Raw genomic sequence first — 21204 nt, 5'->3', positions numbered from 1 at the left:
GAGAAGAATAATGTCAATGGAAAATGAGATATTATACTATTTACTAAAATTATGTCTTCTACAAATAGGACATATCTCATATATTTTTGTAAGTTTATAAGAATTATAAATAAGCGAGTGTGTCCTCCTGAATAAATTGAAATTGTTTTTAATTTTGTTGTATATATTGCATATTTATGTTTATGTAGTTAATGTAATGTATTTATTGCATGTCTTCTCTGTACCTATGTATTGGTGATGAGAATAAAGATATATACATATATTGAAAAATACGAGTAGCTTCTCCTAAAGCGAAAGCCACGATTAGCAAGTTGATATTATAAATGGTATCAGTTGTATCCCCTTTCATTTCAACTGCTTTTTGTAACACCTGAAGTAGACATTTATATTCAAAAACAAATAGAAAATATTTTTTGTATTTCACTTCATATACATGTATATTGATATACTTCTATGTGTCGCTTAATGAGATGCCTAAATATCTTATATCCTGATGGACTGAAAAATAAGAATACAATAGAGACTAGAAAGTGCAATTTATTCTAAGTAAAAGAGGGACGAAAGATACCAGAGGGACAGTCTAACTCATAGATCGAAAACAAACTGACAACGCCATGGCCAAAAATAAAAAGACAAATAGACAAATAATAGTACAGATGACACAACATAGAAAACTAAAGACTAAGCAACACGAACCCAACCAAACACTGGGGGTGATCTCAGGTGCTCCGGAAGGGTAAGCAGATCCTGCTCCACATGCGGCATCCGTCGTGTTGCTTATATTATTACAAATCCGGTAAATAGTCTAATTCGGTAGGTCACATTCGTGAAAAGGGAAGGGTATTGTAGTTACAACATAAGGAACATATCCGATATCATCTGTGAAACGGTTATTCCATAACGGTCAACCAACTCGTGATGGCGTCCGTAAAATTTACGAAGGGATGATTTCAACTTCACCATTTGGAACTCTTGGTTTAATAGCTTCCTTGTGAGCAGCAATCCTCTATCAAGGAAATCATGATAGGAAATACAAGCCCGGGAATATCGTATCAATTGGGAGATGTATACTCCGTATGCAGGCGCTGCTGGAATGTTGCTACATAGAAATGGAAAGTTCACAATTGGGAAGCTGAAATCAACTCTTTTGTCGTAAAGTTTGTTTTCAACCGACCATCATTGTCAATTTCTAGATGTAAGTCAAGATATGAGGCAGACTTAACTGTATCTGTAGTATCCTTTATCTCTAGTTCGATGGGATAGATTCGACACGGGTTGACGACTCAAATTAAAATTGATGACAATCAAGGATTTCAGATCTATTGTCAACTTCCCTTTCTTGTTCAGTCAAATAACTTCTGCCCAAGTCGATAGAGTTTGCGTAAATTAGTTGACACGAGTCGATAGCATCTTATTCTCTACAATGTAAGTAACATCTCTGACAAGGATGCGAAGAAGAACGATGGAGATCGACACACCACAAGCAAAAATCTAATTCTGAACAGGTTGATCATTACGGTGTATTGGTATTTCAACTAACTATTTACTCCGTCATAATCCTTTATATAATTTTTCTTACATTTGAGTTTACTTGTAATCGAGTTTTTAGACGTAATTTTGGACACGGCTTTAGAATCGCATGACGAGAGATGTCTGCATAGCAAGAAGTTTGTTGTCCTGTAGTTGAACTAGTCTCACTATGTTTTGGTTTTATGTGAATTTCATTGTTTGCACTCTCGCATTTGTCGGTCTCTTTTTTGAAATATAATGCTGGAAGTGAATTGAGTTTACTACTTCGGCTTTTTTTCTTTTGGTCATGGAGTTGTCTGTTTTTCTTTGTCTTATGGGTTATGATTGCCCCCGTAGTATCTTCACTCCTCTCTTTATATCTGATATGTTTCGTTTTAGACTTTAGATATTCAGTATTTGTGACAAAAGGTCACCAAGGAGAATGACAATCTATTGACCAGGATACGGGATAAATTCTACTCGCAGCATATATTACCTATCTATAAAACAAGCTAAAAAGTTCAAAAGTGCGTATATATGATAAAGGCAGCATATTTTTCTTTTCAGAATATACGATTCATGTGTACACCTGTTTTAAGGTATAAACCGAAATCAAGATGTTTCATGTTTCATCTGACCAATTTTGAATTAAGCAGACAACAATCTTCGAAAGCTTCTGTAACAGTTTAAATAGAACTGACGACGTTCAAGAACATGGGATAATATAAATATGGTATATGTTTTAAAATGAGCATACACAAAAAACAACATCACGTCAAAATATAACACAGGAATAATCTGGTAAGTCAGTTTAAGTCGGGGCTAGTTTAACAAACTTAGCAACGATTTACATATATTGATATGTTAAAACCATTCTAATTGTATTGTATGCTTGGCCAGTTAATAGAGTTGATTCTTTGTTTAGTTTTACACTTCATAATTATTTTGCTGAAACATATAGGAATTCTGCTCTAATTATACTCCTAGAAAATGAAGCTTTCTTGTTATTTGAATCTTTTTTTCTTTCCGCCTATACTCTCTTAAGCACAACTCTTTCTGTGTGTTTTACTGGTTGTATACACTATGAAAAAATTCACAAAGCTAAAAAGTTTTGATTGATGAAAAGTGTACAATGCATTGCGGGATAGTTCTGGTCCCATTATTACAGCAATCTCGAACACCTCTGAGATAAACTTCGTAAAAGATATATATTTTATCAACGAACTTTATACAATGATATGAATCATCACAGGCACTAGACGTTCTATCAATAATAATAAAATATGGGCAATGAGAAGAAAAGAGTGTAAATGTATATAAAAAAAAAGCTCTATTTTCACCGTCAAGACAACGTTCAATAGAAGAATGAGACAACCAAGACGTGTGTACATATACATGTAACCAACAAAATCAACATATATATATATACCAGATAAAAAAGTGTATGGTGAACAAATCATAATTAAGATTTTTAAGGGGACTGAGGGGATTTCTTATTCCTTGACCAAAGGTTGGAGGAGCTATTCTTTGAAGATGATTTGATTATGTTCATTTAAACTTTACACAAAGCTAGAATCAACATAAAACATGGAAGAAAGGAAAAAAAAAACTTAAGGTCCTATAAAAGAGAAGAGATATTGAAACTCATAAATCGAAAACAAACAATGTTATGGCAAAATACGAAAAACGACACAAAACACAACATAGATAACTAAAGACTCAACAACAAGAACCCCACCAAAACCCGGATGTGGTCTCAGGTTTCAAACAAGTTGTTAATGCAATCGAAAAGACCTTATCATAACATTATTATATATGGAAACGGCAAAACTTCAAACAAAGAATGAGACCTCTTCGCCTACTTGTCTAAGATGGTTTATGGCCTTTAGTTTATCTATTTTGAAAGCTGTTACGTTCTTATTTGCTAGATTAAAAAAAAACGCTTTTGGTCCACACCTTCCAGACTATATCCCATCATAATATTAGGACACTGTAGAATACAAATGGTGTTCAATAAGGCAGATAATCGTTCTTCTAAATCTTTACCAGGCCTTGCGGTAAACAAAATATTGAGTACGATTTATCGTACTCATACTCATAAATCAACCAATCAAATTATTTGATTTGGTGTTTCGATCAAAAATTTTGTACTCCGAGTATACGTCAATAAGACAGCAACGAACGACAACAATAACCAACCCTACAGTATATGTTTCAAAAGCCGATGATATTTTCAGAACTAATTTTCAAAAGAAGATAAGGTACACAAATATTTCTGATGAAATGAAAAATAAAAGTTGATGCCTGTTAGTGCATAAATAGTGTACAAATAGACCTGCAATGTATTTAGTTGTCTTTACCAACCAAATTTATTGATCAGTTTCTTTCATCTGTCGTTATTTGAATTGCAAGTAAATGTGGGTTGAATATAAAAGAAAACAAAAACAAGAGGATTACTTCTGACAGGCCATGCAAACTATATCTAAACAATTTAAATAGATAATGGATCTTGGTGTAAGCCGATGTAATCATTTCCACAGGTACTTTGGACAGGACAATTTTTGTTGGCCCTCACCTTTTTTTAAAAAATCCGTACATTTTTTTGTTTTATTATAATTACAATTATTTATGTGTTTTTCTGTGTTAGACTTACACAAGTATAATACTTATCATACTCAGACTCAGAAATAAACCAATCAATTTACTGGGGCTACGAGTACAAAATGTTTGTTCGAAACACAAAATCCAGCCTTTTGATTTGTTGAATTCTGAGTCGGAGTACGATAATCGTACTCCAAAATTTTATGACCGCAATGCAGGATTTGGTATGTCGAGCACAAGTTTTGTACTCCGAATATTCGGGAGAGAATAAATTCTTCAATTTTTTTTGTCCTCTCCCTTAATTCTAAAATCCTTGTCCTCTCCCTTAATTATAATATCCGTTATTCTTGTGTTTGTTTTTCTGAAAATTACACTTATTTTCGTGTTTTTCTGTGTAAGACTTACACAAGTATATTAAAAATAAAATGCGTTACTTGTTTACTATCAATTGCTAGTTTATCAACAGCGGCCACTAATAATATATATAAACCCCTTTCAACTTTCGTATAATTTGACTTTTTACTGTGTCCAGTCATCGTTGTGTTTAATAGTCAGTGCGTTTGTTCTTCGTCCGTCCGTCGAACTTTGTGTTCGCAACTCTTCCTTACATTGAGACTGGATTTCATTTTAAACTTTCAAACATCATCGGTATCGTATGGCATTGTGGACCTCCAATTCTATTTAGATAAAAAGGAATTTTTGGATTAACCATAGCAAAACATAGACTTTGCTATTTTCATAAAAAGAGAAGACATCTTTTATCCGATAATCCTCCTTAAACAATTACCTTACAATGGAACTTACTTAGGTCTTTCTTATTTATATAATGTCATTGTAATTTTTTTATCCGAATAAAGTGGAAAAGGTGAAGGGGTGGTAACGCAGGAGAAAAATGAATATTCCCATATTGGGAAGCGGGATGTGATTTTTTTTTATCTCTGCTCATAGTTTTTCTACTTTATAGAAGGGTACTGACATGTAGTCTTTCATGCGGATCTGCGGAACTTGTGAAATCAGTTACTTTGTTTACAATTATTTTCTAATTTTCTAACTAAACTTTTAAATGAGATCAAAATATTTATTATAAAAAATAAACATAAATAATTGAGTATTTTCTCGAATATTCTGTTGTCTTCAGTCTCGGTGTGTCTTCATCCTTTCTCGTGTTTCATTTAATAGCTTCCTGCAATTAACAAAAAAGGAGAATTAATCATAAGATGTATTCTGTATAACTGTTATTAGAATTATATACACTATTTTCATCGTAGTCCATTATTTTTGAAAATGACTCAAAAACGATAAAAATATACTTTAAAATTTGATTCAGATGTAATGTTATTTCTTAATCATCAAAAGTTTCCATCAAAACTTCATATAATTCTATGAAGTTTCGAACAAATTTTAAATTTAACCCCAGACTGTATCTAGATGAAAAAAATAACTAAGATATTCATCCGAAAATAAGGAAAAATAAAAAAAATCCAAATTATGCTCTGCATGGATACGGTCTTTTGATCATGAAAAAGCTTCTGTTCAAGTTTCATAAAAGGAAAATTGACGAAGTATTGATGTCTAAAAAAACTTAAACAACAGACTAACCCTAAATGATGACGACGCCGACGGAATGTAGTATCGCTATGTCTCGTTCTACAAGCTCGACACAAATAAATTATTAATTTTATGTACAGTCTATTTGTCTAATAATATTTATTTTTTAGTTAATAATTAAGATGTAAATAATGAAGAATAACAAACCTTTCTTAAATCCTTTGATACCATATGCACCTCCAATTTTTCCGAATCCGTTGTTTCCAAATATTGGATAACTTCCGAAACCTTCCATCCCCATTCCTAAAACAGCGCCATGATTGTTCCATCCTTCAAACCCAGATGGATATAATCCAGAATCCATCATTCCTTTAAGATATCCACCATTTACTGCATTGAAATGTCCTATAATTCCACCTTTCTGATATCCACCATTTCCACCTTTGAAATATCCTCCGATTCCACCTTTCTGGTATCCACCCATTACACCGCGGTTCTGAAATCCGCCAATTCCGCCACTTGGATATCTACCATTGAACATGTCGTACTGATTTCCATATCCCATCATGCCAATGTTGGAGTTCATTGGTCCATACCCTCCGAATTTCTGATATCCAGACTGAGGTCCAAAACCTCCTACAATTTTAAGTAATCGTTATAAATGTTCTAAAGTATATATATTAACATATATTTAAAACGGCTTTGTATTACACTACGGGGAACCAGGATGCACGAACAAGTCCAGAAACAGGACGTACGTTAAGGGGGAGGGTAGGTGACAGCATCGAAACAGCAATCGCCAATCAAATGATTATCAGGTGCTTGAGACAAAGTTTCGAATTGAAAGAAAATGGTGGTAAGTGAAATTTTCCCTGAATTTGTTTCACAACATTTCAAAAAAGACTTTCTATTTTTACCCAAAAAAATCACAGTATCACAATTCATTACCTGGGTTCAAAAACAAGTTGTAAATTTCAGTTGTGATAGATATTGGCACATTTGAGTTTTTAACCCTAAAAATTATATAAATTGATATTCTTAACCAAAACCAAAGTCCTGTCAAAAGTAAAGCTTTGTATCGACTTTGATAGGTTAAACATATTTTTCGATGCAAAATTTTACAAAAACATTGTATCATGATTTTCTTCACCCTGAATAAGTAGCTCTTATACAGAAATCATGTGAACTTTGCAATATTCTAATTTGTATCATAAATGTCTCAAACAGCAATATGTAGCGCTGACTATCATTTGATTTTCAGAAAATGCAAAAAATTGTTGAGAAAAAAATAAGTATATTTTATAAACTCTTTAATATTCAAATTTCATTATGTTTTGAAAAGTTTCTGAATTTAAATGTGAGTGGGACAATTGTAGGGGAAATAGGTACAACCTCTTTTAACTTCTAAAAGTGTCTCAGATTTAAACAAAACAAAAACAAAATAAATCCAATACAGAACTGATTGCCATATATTTTTTCTCACTATCATTTTGTACTCATAATATAGGTTAATATTCCATTTAGATATAAAGCAAATATAAATAGAATCCGCGTTTTGCAATCGAAGAATATTTACTGTATGTATTTCAATTACGACATATTTTAACCCATGAATCTATATTATCTCTGAGATAAAACAATTATGATTTTGACAAAGCATGTAGTTTTTAATTTACCTTTGTAGAATGTAGCAGAGACACAGGCTAGGAGAGTAGCGACTACAACCGAACTCAACATTTTCGTCTTTATCTGAAATGCGAAATTGAATACTAGTAGCTATATATGATGGCCATATATTCGATTCAAGCATTACTTAAAAAAATACACTGCCAAATTTTAAAGAATTGGAAGAGCTTTGAAAAAACTATAGCCTGATAAAAGATTGGAAAAAACAGTTAAAAAGATGAGAGTTTTCTTTTCAAACAATAAAAGAAGAAAAAATCTTGTTCCAATAATAATTTTATCATATATCTTGGAAACATAGGAAATTACTTACCCTAAGATATTTGACAATTCAAGATGATTCTGGATTTACTTGTGGTTTGTCGGTTACCATCTTTCTCCTTTTATATACGGTCAATCGTGGCTGATGAATTTTTTTGATGAATTAGCACCCGTCATTTATAATTCAGTTGTCAGAACGCTAATAATAAGGATGCAGCAATTAAATATGGTCTTTTGTTCTAGTACTCCTAAACAAGAAAGCTACGGGAAATTGTGGTTAACGGTATATTGTGATCGGAAACGTACAAGTAATTAACCCTATGAATTGTAACTGGTGACATTGACACCTTATGTGTTTTATTACAACATAAATGTCTTCCCAACATTCAATACGATGCACTCGGTCATTTATGGAGGGAAACCTTTTCAAACGAACAGTTTATTTTTTTATTCAAACAATTGCATTTTTACAGTTATCTATACTCTTGTTCTTAGGTTAAAAATGTAGTAGTTATTAACGATATCAATTAAAAAGGTTGTATACGCAAATTACAATATTTCATAAACACTATTATTATTATTAACGTTAGTTTTGGTTATGTTAAGTGTATATATCACCCACTATGTTAATATACACCAGTACTAAATGGATATCAAACTTAAAACACATGAACGTGTATAAGCTATTTTTATTATAAGCAAAACAATTCTAAAAATGTTCCATCTATCGTAGAACCCGTCCTTCTTTTCTTGTTTATAACTAATTTCCGAATAAAAATAATGAACGGATTGTTTTTGTGTCATGAGCAACCACTGTTTTACATGAAGTTCGGGTTCTTTATCTTGAGTTTTTTGTTTTTTGTTTTATGGACGATTGTCCGTCTTTTCGTATTTTTCTCTAGATTTTCTTCAACATATTATTTTTGATTGTCACATTTGTATCATACGTTTACAAGTATAAACACGAAAAACAAAATCTGATCTGCGCGACTGATATGTAAATGTCTATAAGATAAAGGTCAAATTAAAAGTATCAAACTAACAAGGGTTCTCTGATAAAAAAAAACCGATCTTATAAATTCGGTCTTTTTAAACAAACCAATGTCGAAACTTTATGTGAATCAGTGGAACATGAAATTGAAGTGAAGGTCAAATGTCCCCTGTTGGACAGAGATGCATCAACTACTACGATTATATAGGCCAAATGTAGTTACTTAGTAACTCTATGAAATGAGTGGAAACTGACCGAAGTACGCAAAAAACAACATTGATCAATAAATCATCAAATTGAGATAAGGTCAAGTGACCCCTGGCAGACTGACATATACACCTTATAGTTATTCTAGACAAAATATAGTTAACCTGTGGTTGGAAGTATTTGCAATAAACTATGTGGTTAATAAGCCATAAAATTGAAACCAAGGTTAGACGAAGCCTTGTAAGACAAACATAAAAAACGAAAAATGAATTAATAGATCAAATACAATTGATCCTTTGCCTATATCAACTGCATTTACAATATACCTTAACATAAAAATTTGCTGTTCAATAAATCATACTATTCAAAGGCCAAGTCAAGTGAACAATTATGAAATAGACCAAATATTTAGTTGTTTTTTTTTTATTCCTGGAAAAATGACACAAGAACGAAAACTTAACGTTGGTCAAATAACAATGAAAACAAGATCTAGATGAATTTACTCCTATCAATTAGCACGTTCACTGTACAATAGTCCTATAAAACAAACATAGTTGGCATATGACTTATAGAGAAACTTAGAAACGTACCAAGGCAAGTAACTTATGTTTATGCTAAATTTTATAAGACACATTCCAAGCCCCACAGCCATGTTTGTCTATCAAAGTCTTCATGTGATATTTCTACACGTATTTCCAAGTGAAAAATCATTATTAAGTGGGCCATTGTCAGGCGACGTGAAAACCGAAATCATACTAGCAGATTTTAGCTAAACAAAATATGTTATTAGCACGATTAGCCAGGAAGGCAAACTTCACTCGGGTGACGACGGTAATGTTCGGCAGTTCAACGAAAATGTGAACCAAGAAGCCACGATGTTAGCCAAAGTTTTATCAATTGTAGATTTTTCATTCTGGCGATTTTGAGGTACACATGATAATTCACACTGTATTATAAAAGCGTACATTGCAAGTTAAGATTCCAAAATCATTTATTCATTTGTAAATGTGTATTTCGTTTATTATAATATATATACTTTATTGACATTCAAAGAAAAAAAGGTTAACGTAGTATTCACAGAATACAGATGGGAATTTTAAAGGCCAACTGAAACATGCATTTAACCCATTGTATGCCAGAGGGCCGATTTTGGGCCGATCTGTACATACTACGTTCAGTGCCAGAGGGCCGATTTTAGGCCGATGTTATTTTAGCGACGTTACCAACGCCGTCATCAATACAGAATTGTGACGTCGATCTCCCGCCACCTAAGAGCGCACTTGCCACTTCCACTTGGCGTTGCATTTCAAAAATAGCGTATTGGTTTTCCCGTTTGAATGGTTTTACACTAGTAATTTTTTGGGACCCTTTATAGCTTACTGTTCGGTGTGAGCCAAGGCTCCGTGTTGAAGACCGTACTGTGACCTATAATGGTTTACTTTTATAAATTTTGACTTGGATGGAGAGTTGTCTCTTTGGCACTCATACCACATCTTCTTATATCTATGGCTAATTTTTGGTTCAGATATTATTTGTTTGTCTCGAAAATTACCTCACTGTTTCTCACTATTCAATGAAGACTTGTAAGTGGTCCCGCTGGATGGGTTTTTGTCTTTTTGACACATTCCCCATTTCCATTCAATTTCCTATTCTTTAGAAACACTTTTGTCTATCGATAGTCCATTTGTTTCTTTTACTTGCATGATATTATTAACGACTCAAATGTTTTGTACAGCTTTGCAATAAGTTTGGTGTTTGGATTTTTTTCTTTCGCACATAGTGCAGACAGATTCTGTTTTTGTTTTTGTTTTTTTTTTTGTGTGTGGGTGGGTGGGGGGGGGGGGGGGGGGTTAAGTCATTAGCATATACATGGCGAATAAATAGAGAGATTTCACAATTTTAGATATATTCATTGTTCTTCCACACATACATGATTATGTTTGCATTTTTTATGAAGTCCATTTCCACATCTAACACAAACAGTTCTCGTTCTCTTTCTCCCATTCCACCCGTTTCTGTCTGAACAACCGCTACAATCTTTTTCTTTTCCGTCGGGGACCTTACGGAGTCGTATGCGCGCATTATTTAGTTCACGATTAGGGAGTCTTTGCTGACGTGATAAAAGATGCTCTTGTGCGAGATCCTCAATTATACTTTGCAGAAATGATAACCTCGAGAGACGTGGTGCATCACTATTTTGTTTATAAAGTATATAAGCATTAGTTACCATTCTTTGTAGTAGATTGAATACAATTTTTTTCCATACTTTCATAGTTTTTCTATCATCGACATATGCGCTGACAAGCTGATCAGCTAGATCTACTCCTCCCATTTTTGTGTTGTAATATTCAATCATTTTTGGTTTCCCGTTATTATTAAGTTCGGCTCTACATGCAGTGGATAACAGACGGACAGGTTTCCTACGCCTAGCTTCCTTATACGCACATAGCAATAACTGTCCTTGTCTTAAAAACTTAGCTTCGTTTTCATCTATTGTCGGGTTTTTTATAGAGCTTGGCATGGCACGATTTTTACGTAAAGTTCCAGTCAAAAATGTCCCTTTCCGCAGTAGTTCTTTTGCTAAATCAAGTGACGTGAAAAAGCTGTCTGTGACAACGTGGTAGTATTTATTAAAAAAATTGCACGAGTCTAAAAGTGAATTTACTACGTAACTTCCCTGTAACATTCCGGCAGGGGTTGGGTCATAACGCTTTCCTTTATACACATTAAGATGAACAATGTATCCCGTTATTGATTCAGCAAGCACCCATAATTTAACACCGAATTTCGCTGCCTTTGAGGGTATATATTGAATCATTATTGACCTGCCCCGTGTTCCTATTAAACTTTCGTCTATGCTTAAGGATTGATTTGGTGTATAATATTGTTTAGATTTGGCATTAAACAAATCAACGAAGCATTGAAATTTTCCGGTCGGGGAATACTGTGGATCATCACGGTTAGGAATCATATCATTGTTAGTTATATGAAAAAACTTCAAAATCAATTGGAACCGGTTCCTTGAAAACATGTCTCTAAACCATTTTGTTGATTGGCTAGCAAACTTTGTATTCCAATATTCGGTTATAACCGGTTTCTTAATGATACCCATATTGAGAATAACCGCTAAAAACGCTTTCAGATCTCTCAATGTTAAAACCCCAACTTTGAACCAGTCATGCAGGCGCGAGAATCGTTGAATTCTGTCTTTACTAGCAATATAGTCTGCTGCATACCTGCAAAGAAATAGGTTTTATAAGTTTTCCATCGAAAGTTACTTTTTCTCCATTGAAACTGTTTGTTTTTTAGAAGCAAGCGGTCATAATTTTCTCACGAAAATGTACCCTTTCTCCACGAAAAAAAGAGCTAGCGCTAAGATTACTTTTTATTGTTTTGCTGAGAAATAAGGCAACACATCATGAAAAAAGATGAAAAGGCACAATGTTTTTTTTCTTGTAAAGATTATAACCGCGTGAATGCATGAGGGGGTGCCGATCATAGATCCGCCAATGGTGACTGTTCTAATGTAAATGAGGTAGTGTCTCTTCGTACATGCATGTGTGTAAAATGAGCGTCTAGGGGCTCATTGTCTTAACCCCGGAGGAGTTACTGACTATCCTTTCGGGTATAACTGTGCCGACAGCACTTGCCAAATCATACCCTGTTCTAACCAGAAAACATTGAAAAACATACCCTGTTCTAAACAGAAATATTGAAAAACAATACCCTGTTCTAGACACGCTCAGAAAATGTATACCTGTTCTAGACACGCTCGGAAAATGTATACCTTGTTCTAGATAGAGACCTATATGTTCTAGACTAGTTCAGAAATTTATACCCTGTCACCAAACAATTCATTAATGTAAGATCCTGTTCTAGACAAATACTTTGTCTAAAAAAGACCCTGTTCTCACCAGCAGGGCATGAAAACGCGACCCTGTTCTAACCAGCAGGACATGAAAAAGGGACTCTGTTCTAACCAGCAGGGCATGAAAAAGCGACCCTGTTTTGTGGCACACTCGTACCACAAAAAATATAGGAAGGGGTCTTAACTTCCGACTTATTTATAAAATGCCAAATAACTTTTTTAAAGCAAATAAGCAGCTCAAATGTTCGACTTATGTCCGGTTTTAAATTATGAAAATGTTCTATGTTTATCAATTCCTTGGTGATGTATACATAAAGCATGGATCGATAAAATATGTTCATGAAAGTACCTGTTGGTTTCTGTAACTATTTGTCTTAAGAAATCCATTGTCATAAACAGGAAAAAATAAGATATAGGTCTTGAATTCCTTGGAGGAGCGTCTTGAAGTCCAACATTCTCGGCAAAGTTCTGTTGCATTTCATCTATTTCTGGTGGGTAGATTCTAAACCATGGACGTTGGTTCGGCACATTTTCATCTTCGCTACTCTCCGATTCTGTGATCTCTTGAGCTAGATCAACATCTGAATCCGTTTCACTTTCAATATCGGAAACTTCGGAATCTTCGGAAATGTCTGACATTTTGGAAGCGCAATGCCAATAGTTCCAAAAATGACGTCATGTTTTTAATTGTGACGTCACTTAAATGTAGAAAAAACCAAGCACTTTTCGAAAAATTAGGAAAAAAAGGTTATATTAGGCAACAACCATTTTCTTATCTGGAGGGGGGGGAGGGCTGGGATTTTCATTGTGTTTCAGAACCTTCCTCCGATAATTTTTTTTTTCTTATGAGAAGGAAAGCAACATTTTTTTCCTATCATGTGAAATAGAACTACATGAAGCAGGTGACAGCATAAAAATTTGTTCACGCTACAATGCAAAATCTAATTATTTTTCGGTCAGCAGCTAGGCCAAAAAAAAATGGTGCAATTTGGTAATTGGACTAGAACTCCGCCGTCAAAACAATAATTTGGAACTCAGATTTTAAGAGGCGGTTCTTCAACCTACCGTGATTTTCCCATTTCATTTTATTTTTGTATACATCTGATTGTCAAATACGTTCAATATAATATTGGATCTTGGATCACGGATGTTTCTAAAATGCGGAAATCATAGCAATTAAAACATGCAGTTGAAATTACTTCTAGAATCAGATAAAATCAATCACTTAGCTTCAGAAGCAAAAATGTTCAAATTAAATTTGTTTTTTTAAATAATAGTCAGTTCTTTGAATCAAATACATGTATCTGTAAACAAAATCGTTTTTACTGGCAATATTGGCTTCCACTAATATCTAGAGCCGGCAAAATAGCATATATATTTTTTTGGCGACGCCAGAAAAATAGCTTCTGCCTTATAAAAACTCAAATTGGGACAGAGTCACAGAGTGTGATTATTAATGGGCTTATAAGTACCCGTTTTTATCTACGTGTAGGTACAAATATTTATTTTATTCCTAATAAAATATACATTTTATATTCTCTTACATTGTGTAACATTCCAAACACAAGATTTACCGTTATCGCTTCATGACATGAAATTATTTTATTACTCTGAATCTTGGTTTGCATCCGTCCGTCCGTCCAAATTATGTATCCACATCTCCTCAGTAAGTAACAATTTTAGTTTTATTCCGGGGGTGGGGGGGGGGATATGTTTGAGGTCAAATGCAGGACGGGGTTTGTTAGTGAAAATATCAAGGATGAGCAATTGGTTAAAAGAAAAAAGCCGGAACACAAAATGGGCACAAAATTAAAGATTATTTTAATTCAGAAAAAAAATATTGCGCGCACCAATAATAACGTCGGCTGAAAAGTGAAATTGAACCTAGTTTTTCCCCTCCCCTTTGAAATAGGGTATAATTGCTCTATCCCCGATTCCGCTGAATTTGGAATTTTAAGCCAAAATACAAAGAGTTTTCAATTTAATATTATTTTTGACTCATGAAGAAAGTACTCAGTTAAAAAAGGGATAGAAGATACAAAGGGGACAATAAACCCACTATTTGAAAAAAAGACAACTCGATGGGCAAAAAGAAAGAACAAAAGTTCACAAAACATCACACAAAAGACATAAAATTGAGCAACTCCAACCCCCCAAAAAACTAAAAAAAAATCTTATTAGAATTCCGCAGGGTTACTATCTCCATTTATCCATATTAGACAGTACTATATATATGAGTTTAGGCTGAAATAGTACTGATTCATAAAAATATATGTAGCTACGTGTACGAGAAAGCAATCCAACGACAAAAACGTGTATGAGAAAGCAACCCAACGACAAAAATAATGAAAAGACATTAAGAGGGCAATATACAGTCTTCAAAGTTCAATAATAGAACGGTATCTTTTCAGCATATCAAGTTAAAACATTTACTAAGCAGTCTATATAACAGTGATTGCGAACATCGGTAAACTATTGTCTCCTTTATTTTTCACAAAACAGTATGAAAATTTCATGGGCGGAACCAAAGTAGTGTCAAAGAAGACTAGAAAATGACTAAAAGAAAAATAAGGAATACAAAAATATTCAACAAAACACAATACAGAAAAGAGAGTATTGAGCTAGATGGGCCCCATCAGGAAAACAACGGTAAGCTTAGATGCTGCGGATGAATAGACAGCTCATGTTCCCCTCTCAGGGCACCCCTAGTGTTGCTTTTGACAAATTGAATCCAGTAATGAGTCCAAATCGGTGATAAGACATGAACAATTTAAGGGAAGATATGATTGTGGGAAATATACTATATAAGCAGGTGTCGTTAAATGTTGCTACATAAAAATGAAAGATCATAATGAGAAAATAGCAGTCAACTCTTTCGTCGAAACGTTTAGTTCTCAACAGGCCGACACTGATTTCTAGGTGTACGTCAAGGTATGAAGCAAACCTAACGGTATTTATAAATATCTGTTGAATGGGATAGACACGACAATCATAGTCGCCAAACTTAAATAATTCAGTGAAAGGATATCATCTTTAGTATGGTAAGTCAGGTGAAAAGATGATGTTAGCTTTTTACATTCTTCTCAAGAAGCATTTGTACGAACTTTGTCATATACGACTAAATGAACAATTCATTGAAAAGAGTTGCAAAGGTGATTCCTATTTGATTTTGGCCACTGTTTGTTGAAAAGCACTTAACAAAGTTAACAAATATGTTGTCATTCAAATGTTTAAGAATCTTGATAATTTTTTTCACATAAATATCTGTTAGAATCAGATTGGTTTTACAAAGTATCTTGCGTTCCTTCCTAACACAAGCTATTTATACTTACGTTGAAAATAACCTTTCTATGGAGTTCTTATTCTTATCGTATTATATTTTTAAATCTAAGCTAAAAACGAGAAATATTTGCTAAAGTATGAGAGGTAACATGTTTAATGAGGAGAGGGACTTTGGTTGTAGGTGCTTCAACAGATTTTGCAGAATCCACATTGATTCACACCACTTTGAACATGGAAGTTTCACATTAACTATGGAACCAGTTATTGATTTCTGATATATGCTAGTTACTAAGAAAGCAGTTTAATCCAGCATTTGGTAGACCCAGTAAATAACGTAATTTGAAAAGCCACTAAATCGTATTATCAGATTTAAACATTGGTAAACTACTGTTGTCTTAATGTACTGTAAACCAACTTATTTTCGCGAGCGATTTATTTTCGCGACTTTCGCGAGTAGATAATTAACGCGAATATAAATCGTCGCGAACTTGTAAAACTTGGATTTTTCCTCATAATACTGCATCAAGTTAATTTGAAAATCGCGAAATTTAATCGCCGCGAAATTGGCATGAAAGGACTTGACGCGAAAAAAAGTATCCGCGAAAATTGGTTGGTTTACAGTATGTCCTTTTGGGTATCCAACAGAGTGAAGGAAGATCGGGTCACTTGACATTTTAATGCAGTATTTAAAAATATCATTCCTTGGTCTTGTTGCATTTTACAGTGGAAATTCTCAAAATATTTTGCCAATACCGATTTTGAGGTCCGCGGAAATTATAACATACGTTTTTAACGCATCTATTGTTGCAAGCCATAGCACCTTACAAAGATTCTTTATTCTAAATATATTTGAATTCACTAGTTAAAGCCGTCATGTGAAGGTGGCACGGTAGTATTTCCTGGCCCATAAGGGATAATGATAGCCTTTTTAGAATTTTCACCACTTTCTAACACTGCCAAAAATTCTACATTCACAGTTAACTGAAGTACTTTCATTTTACTATTCAGAAATGAATTTGAATATGTATCATGACCGTTTACTTTTTTTTTTGCTATCTTTAAAAACCTAAGGCCACTAGTGCTTTTAGGTCTTTTATCGTGCAGTGAATACAAAATTAAAAACAATTCTCAAAAATTCATTTTCATCTGTATGTAAAATTATTTCATATTTTTCTACACCTGATTCATCTCTCAGTTTGGGAAAGTATTTTCAGTTGATACTGTATTTTTTGTCCAATCACACTGTTCAGATACATTGACTTAAGTAGGGTACACAAAAGAGCAACCTAAATTCTGGAATGCAAATACTACCGTGCTACCTGAAGGCAACTTGAAATTCATCAATAGCAATGCAATTCGGTCAATGCTTAAGAGACTCTGTCAGACGAATTTGCACGCCTTATAGTGATTCTATACACCAAACATATATGTAGTCATTTTTCTTAAAGTATCTGAGAACCTTAGCACAAAACAACGTTTGTTTCGTTGCCATGGAACTATGAAAAAAGCAACTGAATTATGCCCAAGAGAACATTCAGGTCATATGCCACAATATAACAAGTGTGGATTTATTTCCTGTTTTACTTTTTAAAAGATAGAGTTTTAAAGAAATAATTAACACTTTAATCTTGGTAGCATACAAATGACTAGCCTTCCCCTTGCATCCATCACAAGCGCGACTACAGGATTGCATTCATCGAAAGATGTCGTCTGCTTTAGTGATTATAATTGAAAACTTTCTAACCCTATCAGAAGAACATGTACACCTTACAATATTTTTTTTACAACTTATACAGGTAACTAATAGTAACTAAGAATCTGTCCTGAACACAAAAACGCAACGTTGATTATATGAACCATGAAATGAGGTCAAGATGAAATGAACCCTGTTGGACGAAAAAACACACATTTCAATAATTAAAAACACAAAATATAGATGACCTTTTATTTATAGTATCTGCAAAACTAGGCAAGCTTGTTTACCAAAGAACCATGCATTGATTAAGGTCAGAAAAACTCTATGAGAGGGACATGTACAACTTACGCTCATTCTTTACTGCAAATAAAGCTGATTTTTATAGTCTCTGAAACTGACATAATTACGAAAACTTTTTACAATTTTTCCGTACAGAAATTGTTTTCTCACTGACTTTGAGCATCGCACAAGATCTTTTTTTCCCTGTTCATGATCTGTTTCTAAGAAATATACTCCCCAAAGTACAGCACAATATAGTAGGTGTGGAGAATCATTTTGGTATTAACGGGGGAGGTTTTGTTAGCTGGATTTAAGTAACAGTGAGCATTCTCTTAACGGGTTTTGCGCATTATGTTTTTGCTTGTATCTGTGTGTGTGTGTGTGTATCATGACCAGACTGTTCATCTCACGTGACAGCTATGTACCATATTTGTGAAATGGAATTATTTGTTATTCCGGTAATCACGAGTCAAAAGGGCAAATGCTGAGTGCAGCAAATACTAAGTGCACATCGCCACGTATCCATGTAACTGTTCAAAGAAGGAAAGATATTCTTTTTAAATGTAGACCATGACAAAAATTTAAAACTAACATTTGCTTAGCTTGTTTGTTTTATTTTTGTTTTTGTTTTTTATTTTTAATAGTTTTATGTTTTGGTTTGTTGTATTCAACTACAACATGTAGTAACAAGAGTCCTAACATTTATGCTGTCTTGTTGATCTCATGAAATTGTACAATAATTTCCCTTTTTGTCACTCATTTTCAAACTGATGTTTAAAAAAAAAAGATTGAAACATTTATTATAAAAAATAAACATGAATAAATTAGTATACTATCAAACATTTGGTGGCCTTTAACTTTGATGTGTCTTCATACATTCTTGGTTTCGTCTAATAACCTCCTACAAAATATGAAAAATAATAATTTATCTTCTATGAATTCTATGTTACTGTTCAGTATAATCCTATTCAATTATTTTTACAATTGAATAATCCGAAAGATATAAAAGATTATTTTCGGCAGGTTTGTCTATTTCGATATGTTTATAACGTCATAGTGACATCAAAAATACTTTGCTTTTTTTTAAATGTTCAGATTATATTATTCAATATTTTAATGACAAGAACTAACATAATTTTTAAAAGAACGAAGAATATTCCCATTTTCGAATTTGAGAGACCAATTAATCGTTCTTATCACAACTTCAATGAATCATAAAGAAAAAAATCCATACACTTTTTGATTTTAGTTTGGAACTTTAAAGTAATATATAGCACGTAAATAATGAATAATTACAAACCTTTTTTAAATCCTTTGATACCATAAGAACCTCCCATTTTCCCGAATCCGTTGTTTCCAAATTTTGGATAACTTCCGAAACCTTGCATTCCCATACCTAAGCCAGCGCCATGAATGTTCCATCCTTCAAACCCAGATGGATATAATCCAGAATCCATCATTCTTTTGAGATATCCACCATTTCCTGCATTGAATTGTCCTATAATTCCACCTTTCTGATATCCACCATTTCCACCTTTGAAATATCCTCCGATTCCACCTTTCTGATATCCACCCATTAAACCGTGGTTCTGAAATCCGCCAATGCCGCCACTTTGATAACCGCCATTGAACATGTCGTACTGATTTCCATATCCCATCATGCCAAAGTTTGAGGTCATTGGTCCATAGCCTCCTACTTTCTGATATCCATACTGAGGTCCAAAATTTCCTAAAATTTGATATAATCCTTATAAATGTACTAATGTAGTGCAACACATTGTTGAAACATATTGCAAAACAATTTTGAGAACCACGATACACGAATAAGGCACAATAAAAAGCAAACGTTAATGTGTACAGCTTTCACACAACAAAAACCAATCATATGATCATCATGTGTGCATGTTACAATAATGTTGAGATGAATCATACATTCGAATTAAAAGGAAAAAAAAACAATTTTCTATAAATCTTTTTCACACCAAGGTCACTATCAAAAAGTCTCTCGATCTTCACTTAAATTCACAGCATCACATCTTCATGTGTGTATTTTGAGGTTTTAAAATATAGCACTATGACTTATTTTTAAACATATGACCAAATTATGAAAGAGGGCAGCGACAACAATCAAACTCAACATAGCTCAGAACAGCTCGAATGTCCTTTGATGCAAAGTTTTGGAAAATATGTAAAATTTTCAATACAGTATAAAAGTTGTCTTAAACAGCAGTAGGTATTGCAAAATAGCATTTGGTTTTCTAGAAATGTGTAAAGTTGTGGAAAAAAATTGTCAGACTCTTTATATTAATGGTAAATTTTTCTCCTTTCATTGAAATACAAATGTACACATAAAAGTAGGTCTAATAGACACTTAATTGCTTAATATTTGTGTTTATGGTATTCGGTGAATGTTTTTTTTTTCTAAAAAGAATTATAATATAAAATCAAATCGTCATATAAGCAGTTGTAACAATCGAAGATTATTTACTTTTGTATTCGTGTTTCGAAATAATTTACCGATATATTTATACTTTCCCTTGAAATCAATCAATTTAATTTGGACAAAGAAAACATTTTTAATTTACCTTTGTAGAATGTAGCAGATGCACAGACCAAGAGGGCAGCGACAACAATCAAACTCAACATTTTCGGTGGAATCTGAATGTGAAAAAGACTGTATAAGTCATAGTTATATATGATAATATTGAATTCAAACATTACTAAAATTAACTACACTTTGTAATTCTAAGAAATTTTGCAGAACTCAGTAAAAGTATTGACTAATAAAAGAAAAGTTCAAAAGAAATGAGTTGTCTAATCAAACAATTGTAAAAAGAATTGTTAATGTAAAAAATTTGTTTTACTAGTATCATGAACGTATATATGGAAATTACTTACCGCTAGATATCTGACAATTCAAGATGGGTATGGATTTGCATGTGGTTTGATTTTTAGCATCTCGCTCCTTTTATACAAAGTCAGTCGCAGTTGAAAAATTGATGAATTGCATCCATTATCTATAACACGGTGGTCAGAAAGCAATAAGGATGCAGTAATTAAATCTGGTCCTTTGTTCTAATATTCACGAAATAAAACACTATGAAAACTTGCGGTTAAACATATGTCGATCGGAAACTACAACTAATAAAACCTTTGCATTGTAACTGGTGACATTGACACCTAATGTGTTTCATTACATCATAAATGTCTTCACAACGTTTGGTCATTTATGGAAATACATTTTTACATGCGAACAGATCTTCATATTTTATTTTATTT

The 21204-nt window shown here is 33.2% G+C and overlaps 1 protein-coding gene across 3 annotated transcripts; it reads right to left on the bottom strand.

Annotated features, from left to right (window-relative positions):
* Nucleotides 1–5167: 5167 nt before the first annotated feature.
* On the bottom strand, nucleotides 5168–20923 carry LOC127738430 (uncharacterized). 3 transcript variants are annotated; one of them, XM_052249673.1, is made up of 4 exons: nucleotides 20824–20923; nucleotides 20511–20583; nucleotides 5866–6294; nucleotides 5168–5293 (listed from the first exon to the last, which is right to left on the bottom strand). In XM_052249673.1, the coding sequence occupies exons 2-4, from the start codon at nucleotides 20569–20571 to the stop codon at nucleotides 5283–5285; spliced, it is 501 nt and encodes a 166-aa protein (XP_052105633.1). In that variant the 5' UTR covers nucleotides 20572–20583; nucleotides 20824–20923; the 3' UTR covers nucleotides 5168–5282. The 3 variants fall into 3 exon arrangements, with proteins under 3 accessions (XP_052105633.1, XP_052105632.1, XP_052105631.1); XM_052249672.1 differs by lacking the exons at nucleotides 20511–20583; nucleotides 20824–20923 and adding exons at nucleotides 7335–7407; nucleotides 7655–7756; XM_052249671.1 differs by lacking the exons at nucleotides 5168–5293; nucleotides 5866–6294 and adding exons at nucleotides 18710–18826; nucleotides 19226–19654 and having other exon boundaries at nucleotides 20824–20921.
* Nucleotides 20924–21204: the final 281 nt, after the last annotated feature.

This window comes from Mytilus californianus, unplaced genomic scaffold (genome assembly GCF_021869535.1).
Source record: "Mytilus californianus isolate M0D057914Y unplaced genomic scaffold, xbMytCali1.0.p SCAF_4, whole genome shotgun sequence".
NCBI classification, from domain to species: Eukaryota; Metazoa; Mollusca; class Bivalvia; order Mytilida; family Mytilidae; genus Mytilus; species Mytilus californianus.
This window is presented reverse-complemented; position numbering and strand designations above follow the sequence as displayed.

Coding starts and splice junctions, on each gene's coding strand:
- LOC127738430 (XM_052249673.1), bottom strand. CDS start 20,571: ATGTTGAGTTTGATTGTTGTCGCTGCCCTCTTGGTCTGTGCATCTGCT. Junction 6,295..20,510: donor ATCTGCTACATTCTACAAAG/GTAAATTAAAAA, acceptor TTAAAATTGTAG/GAGGTTTTGGACCTCAGTCT.